Source organism: Trichoplusia ni, assembly GCF_003590095.1.
Source record: "Trichoplusia ni isolate ovarian cell line Hi5 chromosome 20 unlocalized genomic scaffold, tn1 tig00002133_group19, whole genome shotgun sequence".
NCBI classification, from domain to species: domain Eukaryota; kingdom Metazoa; phylum Arthropoda; class Insecta; order Lepidoptera; family Noctuidae; genus Trichoplusia; species Trichoplusia ni.
This window is the reverse complement of record NW_020799812.1, coordinates 9,430-16,894: the sequence shown is the minus strand read 5'-3', so window position 1 is coordinate 16,894 and position 7,465 is coordinate 9,430. Positions and strand designations below refer to the sequence as shown.

Sequence of the window (7,465 nt, the reverse complement as noted above, 5' to 3'; positions counted from 1 at the left end):
TTCTAAAATCACGAATTTCAATCAATCAATTCGGACTACCGAGCTCCGCTGCCTTCCGCGTCTAGACCGAGCCGCTACCTATTTTAGGCCATCAAAAACTTCATCATCATTATCAGTCCATATTCGTCCATTGCTGGTTATAGACCTCCCGAATTGCACGCCATCGCGATCTATCTTCGGCTGCTCGCATCCACCGAAAACTTACTAAATATAACATATTGTGTCGTTTTTAGGCATTATTCAGTTCAGAAGTTAGTATCGTTTGTTCGTAGACGTTAGTTGCTGACCTTACCCTCTTTGCAAGGGTTTGTCGCCAACAAACCTAAGTTTCGTCCCCTCGGGATGAACCGTCACTTAGGGCACGTTACATCGGTATTAATAAACCAAGCCGCTGAACTCAATGTGCGCGACGTGTTTGGTTTGGTCCTCGTGCAGAATAAGCATGTCTGTTTTAAGAATGCTTGTCGCTCTGACGACCTCCGTGGTCGGGTGGCGTACACACCGGTTTCACCGGGTCGGGTCAATGTAAAAATTCACATTTCTACATTGTCCCGGGTCTGGGTGTTTGTGGTGCCATCGTTGTATCTGAATTCCATAAAACAAGTGCTTTAGCAACTTATTTTGGGTTCAGAACAATGTATGTGATGTTGTCCACATTTATTATATTATTGTTTATTTGTCCCAGGTCTTGGTGTCTTTTTGCATACGACTTGGATGTTCGCACTACTCTTCTAAAACAAGGACTAGAAATAATTTAGTGCGGGAGTCGTTTTTTTATAAAAATCGTCTCCTATCTACAACCATCTCAAAGATTAGAATGTTGGAGCGAGATGGCGCTACAAAGGTAGAGCTGTCTCGCTTGCACTAGAGCAGCAGTCTTACTTCAGAAGGTGGTAATCCCATAAGTACTGAACAAACTTGTAACTAATGAACTAGTCAACATGTTACCGACTTAATTAAAACATATTGAGTAGTTTGAAATTTGAAAGCCTTGCGCTACATAGTATTTTCATTACGAAAACACGTAAATTCTCACTTTTGAACTGTATTTATATCAATTTTATATATTTTCATTTACAATTACGTTTTTTAAAGTATTAAAATATACAATAACTTGATCATATTTTTCTAATTGACAGAAAGTCAATTACAGGTCCTCAACTTTACCACTACAAAAAGAATACGACGAAAAACAATATCAATTTCAAAATAAAAAATTTTACGCGGCGCACTAAAAAAGTTTTCGTTTCTTCACCGTCTCGCCACAGGAATTAAAGTGCAAAATATTTCTAGATTCAAATTATTTACGGATAAAAAACTCTTATCAAATACGGCATCGAATAATAACTAACTATCATGGAAATCCGACTTAATTGCCCGTGACTATGATACCTGCAAAGGTGTCGAAACGTCGGGAACTAAAATCTAAAATTAAACCGCGATAAAATCCGTATTTATAAGTAATTTCATTTCAATGTTTTTTAATATGTTTTTCTTTCTATTGTCACACAGCAAGGATGGTGATTCCGTGTGCACGTCGTTCCGTGGCTTGCCTGCTCCTAGCCATCACGGCTGTGGTAGCGGCCGCCTCGTACGACCGCGAGCGCCTGGAGATAGCCAAGCAGATCCTCGAGGAGGTGCCTCTCATTGACGGGTAAGTACTATACAGTAAAATATAATAGTAAAACAGTAAAAATACTCTACCAATGTTCCATTTAACTATATGTGAGTAATTTGACTGGTGTATTTTTGTGGTGCTAAATGAGGTATATTATTTTATTCATTTCCGTATCAAGTATTCGGTATGTAATATCAATAATATGCAATTAGTTAGTGTTTGGGACACAAGAAATAATTTTAACGCCCTATACGCCCATTAAATAAGCCAGGGAAAATGATTGATGGATGTAAAACGTATGTCTAAAAACTGTATCCTACATAAAAAATAATAATTTTTCACAGGGTTTTGCAAGTTGCAAGTTTTTGTCGTAGATAATAATGTTACAGCTATAATTATTGAATCGAAAACTATTTTTTTTTTATTTCGAAATAAAGTATGGAGGTATGTGCCATAATAAAGCATACGCAGAAATTTCAAATTTCAGTAACTGTGTAAATGTGTTCGAAAGTTAATAATAAAGAAATCGATTACTTTTTAATAAAATTAGTAATTGGCATCTCTTTTGAATTGATCCACAAACGAATGAATTAAGGATGTCAACAATTTCATTTTTGTCATTTCGATACTTTTTATCACACATAAATAATGCCATCTTTTCTCGATAAATTAATACCGTGGTTAATTAACATAAAACAAGTTTCATGGCCCAAAAATGAGCATTCCCCTTTAATACTAGTATACAGAAATTTATACATTTACATCGCCTATAAATTCAAAGCATTAAGGTCAAATATTGCAATTCACTTCTCCGGAAACGTTCGTTGACCAAGGATAAACGTTAGGCAAACAAATAGATTCAAACTAAAGCAATACGGGAAACTGAACTCAAATTAATCTGAAACAAGACAAGCTGACTAAACTGTGATATTACAGTATTATTAATTTTGACCAAAGCTTTGAGCTTGAATACGAAACTGTTCCCCTTGTGAAGGCGTGATAGCACTCTATATAAAATATCGGCTTCTCACTCTAACCGCAGCAAGAGTCCTGGTAACTGTTTTTTTTTATAGTTGATATGGGGTAGTGCGTAATGCATGAAGAGAAAAAAATCATACAATTTGCAAATGACGCACTTATTCTGTCTTTCTTGAGACAAAAACGACATAAAATAGTACCAGTAGCTATATGGATCATGTGGACATAAGTACGAGCACCGTCCCGAGTTATTGTATCATAATATTTTAATTTTTAAGACTGTGATCAAATATCACCTTAATTTGATCACGAAAAAAAAGGGTTTTTAATTTTTAATTATAACTTAGAGAAAGTTGATAAATGGTAAAAGTAAAGTTTCTACTGTGTCGCTACCAGGCTTTATTATGTGAGGATTTGCAACGTCATGATTTTTTATACGTATTTTAGCTATCTGAAACTAGGTGGCGTTGTATATAAGTCTAGTATTTTGCATCTATAGATCTATCTAAAAGTGAGGTCTAAAATATCTTAAAGCAATATTCCCATAACCAATTCAAATACAACTGGCACAAATTTATATCAAGGAAGATGCAAATACAGGTATACTCTTAATCACAGGGGACACCATGCGATAGGATCGATCTCTAATAAACCACAAGATTGTATAACCCTGGCCTGCCTCCAACTATTATAGTAGCACTGTAGAAGGTGAGGGAGACAGTGCTCTACATTTTGTAGATTGACATCTCGCTTGCACTCCTCAATTGCAAGCAAGAGCCTTGTTTTAGAGGTGATATGAGGTGTGAACTGTGAAGCAATTGCATTGCTATTGCCACGACACAATCCGATAGCGGTCTTATAGCATGTGACATGGTTTGTCACAGCTTCCGAAACCCGCAGCATATTGAGTTTGCTTCTTGTCAAATGTGATTATCACATTCGGGGTATAAGGGAGGCAATCATGTGAGCTATTGAGGAGGGGTTTTAGATTGACTTCGACTTTATTAGATGTTGTATTCTTTTTCGATTATTTATGACTCTACATTTCTCTTGGGATAAACAGTAGCCTTTGGGGATGTTGCTTAATAACCTTCAGGCCAAAAATTAAAGTATCAATTGAGTTAATAGTTGCAATTGACATAGATTAACTAAATTGTAAAATACATTTAATGGCAATATCAACTTTTGATCGGGAAAAAAGTAGCAAATATGTGTATTTCTGTGGCTATTACTGATATTTTAGCTTAAAACTCATATTAAATTTCCAAAAATTTCGACACCTACAACAAAAAAAAAATCCATTTTACTTTCACGTTGATCTCTTCTCTTCAAACTTCCAACTCCAAAATTCTCTTGAGGATAGGTCTTTAAACAATGAACGCCAAAACAGGTAATGTCCTGGCCTCTGGGGTATTCCCCTCAGGCGATATCGCGAGAAACGTCTATATTACGTAAAAAAAGTTTGCTCTTTCATAACAAGTGACAGCTTAAATTGTGAAATTTCAGAAATCTGCAACTTTCTAATACGTTATTGCAATAATTACCGTAAAACCGTACTTTAATTCGGACAGAAATGATTGTGACAATATAGCTATTACTGTTTTGCTGATTCTTACTTTTATTGTCAATTGTCAAAATTTAATTAGTAATTTGTCAATTTTCAAAGCGACATCATTGCGTATGTCGCAAAAAGAATTGATATATAGGTACATTAAAAGTGAAATCCAAACGATAATAGGGATGATGACTGGGTATAAAAATAAAAAAAAATCATTAGTCCCTCAGTTAGATAATTGAAAAGTATGAGATACGTATTTTTTCCTTTTTCAGAAAAACTAGAATTGACAAAGATTAACTGCTTTAAAGTTTAGGAGAGGGGGCTTGTGACGTAACGATATGGTAAAATTTATACTCAATCGTGGCGTCACGCGTAAGTTTTATTCACTGTAATTTGGTCAATATATGTTTGCGGGACTAATTAAAAAATATGTATCCATTATTATACAAAAGACTACAAGACGGACACTGCAAAAAAAAATGTCATCATCCCTATTGCTGTCGAATACACAAACATATAAATAAAAATTATAACATAAATAAACACACAAATTATTTGTATCACGTTACACAATTTAGTTTGAACTGAAACATTCTTTTGGTATTTTACTATTTATGTATTTCTTAAATAAATAAGTACAGTCCGTGAGACAGATTTCCAAAAAATATTGAATAGCTACGTATTTTTCATTTTATCTCAACACTAAAACGTAAGGAAGATATAAATAAAGCACTTAATTTAGATAGTGGAGACAAAAAAAAGCGTTCTGGTAAGTGACGTCACTTCTTCGAAATCTCTTTCTCGGACTAAAACATTTTGATCGTCAAATACTCTACTTGCAAAATTTTGCTATTCCTTTTGCTGCATACGTAATGACGGAAGGTCGTTGTAGCGACGCGACGGTTAATTCGCTTGCGAGTCACCGAGACAAATAAAGCAATACGCAACATCTCTGTGTGAATATCATTAAGACGTCTGTTTGTCAGAGACCACGTTCAAATCGAACGTATTAAAAGCGTACTTTGAATTACGTAAAATAATATTATAAAGTATAAGAATATTTTTTTTTACTGTACTGGCATTTACATTTTAAAACTATTACTTGTTTGTGTAGTAGAGGGGCAAAGTTAAATAAACTTATAACTATGATAGAGTTCTGAAAAACTCAGGATTCGTTAACTCCTATTTGTCATATTAGTCGCATTTGAGCCGAGAATACGACGGTCCACCTGAGAGCTTATTGAAGGTCGATCTTTATCGCTTTATAGTGTTTTACACATACTCTCTCTTTTATGAAAGGACTTTCTATTTATAACACCCACGGTACGGAATTTAATCCTAGTACCGCGGAAAATCGCACAAACATTGAAGTCACATGCACAAAGACACCAAGACTCAGGACAAGCATTCGTGGATCATACAATCGCTTGTCTTACGTCGCGCTTTTTGGGTTTGGTGTGGATACTTCAATCATTCGACTAAACCAATAGTCAAAAGCCTGAAACAAAATCGGGCTGCAATTTAAAACTTTCTTGTATACATACGTGGTTTTGTACAAACGAAACAACGTATTTAAGTATTAAGACTCTTTTGAAATAAACGAGAAATATACAAGTTACAATACATTGCCGGCGATGCTGGACAACTTTAGAAACAAGAGACGCGTGACTCCGCAATGTATTACAAATCGAACATTTTTCTCGCATCTTTACTTCTTTTGAGTAAGTTTCTAAGTCGGTTCGTCACCATGCCAACGTACAGAAATAGCTTTGAAAGTTATGAAGAAGAAACTTGTATTTACGTTAAAAAATGCATAACATTAAGCATTTCTGAAAAACATTTGTAAATGTTAAGTAGTTTGTTTATTTTTATGACTTATAGAACTGAAAGACTCGTTCTTTTAATATTTTTACCTTGCATCTTGTTTGACTTTTCTCCTCGAGTATAAAAAGAAAAAAAAAACTGAAATTCCGTGTAATGTAGTTAGTTCTCTTTAGTTTATTCGAGAGAAACTTTTTATTACATGTTTTACACAATTCTTAATTTAGTGTCCGTATGTGTAAATAAAAAGGGACTAGTCATTACTCTTTTTGACATTTACTATAAGGAACGTAATTTCTCCTGTATCAATGCAAAAAAAAAATGGCGTCTTGAAATAGTCCCCATAGTAGTCGAAGCATAAACTTTAGTTGATAAAAAGGAAAATCAAACTATAACATTTAAGTAGTTATGATTTCTCGATCAAGCTGAGGATTTGCTGCAAGATAACCCAATTCTGGGTTAAACTTGCTTCTGTACATGAACCTACCGAGAACATATTGCCCAAGTGTTTATTTATGTCCGACAAAAACCTAAATAAATAATAAATCTCTTATTGTACGATTAGCTGTTGCCCGCGACTTCGTCCGCGTGGTTAGAAAATATAAGTTATGATTTATAATTGCCCTGTTTTTTTTCACATTTTTAATTGTATCTTCGCTCCTATTAGTCGCATCGTGATGGTTTATAGCCTAAAGCCTTCCTCGATGAATGGTCTATTCAACACTTCAATAACTTTTCAATTTCGACCTAGTAGTTCCTGAGATTAGCGCGTTCAAACAAACAAACAAACTCTTCAGCTTTACATATTAGTACAAACAAAAGCCTCTAGTTAACCATAGTCTTTTTTTTGCAAATATACATAAAAAATAACAATGCTCCCTTGTTTGCAGACACAACGATCTCCCATGGAACATCAGGAAATTCCTTCGCAATCAGATCAATGAGTTTGAGCTGAATACCGACTTGACTGTTGTCGAACCCTGGTCCATCTCGAAGTACTCGCACACCGACCTCCCGCGCCTGAAGCAGGGCATGGTGGGGGCTCAGGTAAGTCACTTGTTTCACTACTATAGGTACGACGGAACTTAAAAGCATATTTTCGTCCGAAGTGAAAAGATAATTACTTCAACTCACAGAGGAGGGGTATTGGGGACTTCGACTAACTAAAAACCTTGATCTTTTTCTGGATGGGATACCATTAAATGATTCTTTTGGTTGAGTGGAAAGTGGAAGATCGTAAAATTACGAGATACCTCACGTTTGTTTTGCGCGATTTTTTTTAACCTTGAACCTAATTCTTCTAGAGAGCTCACTCTTCATAAAAATGAGGCAAGAGGAGGCATCCGTTTTTTTCCATGCTTATTAGCTGATAGGTTGATAGAGAAACTCAGAGGCTTACCAATGTTTGTCCCAGAGTTTGGGGAAACAGACTAACGGACATATGTTTATGGCAGCGTAGAGTCTATATTTCACTGTCAACAAATTTGTTA

At 35.1% G+C, this 7,465-nt stretch overlaps 1 protein-coding gene across 1 annotated transcript; it reads left to right on the top strand.

The window, feature by feature from the left end:
- Positions 1-1,491: 1,491 nt before the first annotated feature.
- On the top strand, positions 1,492-7,048 carry LOC113506593 (putative dipeptidase MGYG_00085; the record flags this gene model as incomplete). The annotated part of the gene is made up of 2 exons (XM_026889429.1): positions 1,492-1,654; positions 6,866-7,048. Coding segments are annotated over exons 1-2 (320 nt in total), but the record flags the coding sequence as incomplete, so codon positions are not given.
- Between the last annotated feature and the right edge of the window lie 417 nt (positions 7,049-7,465).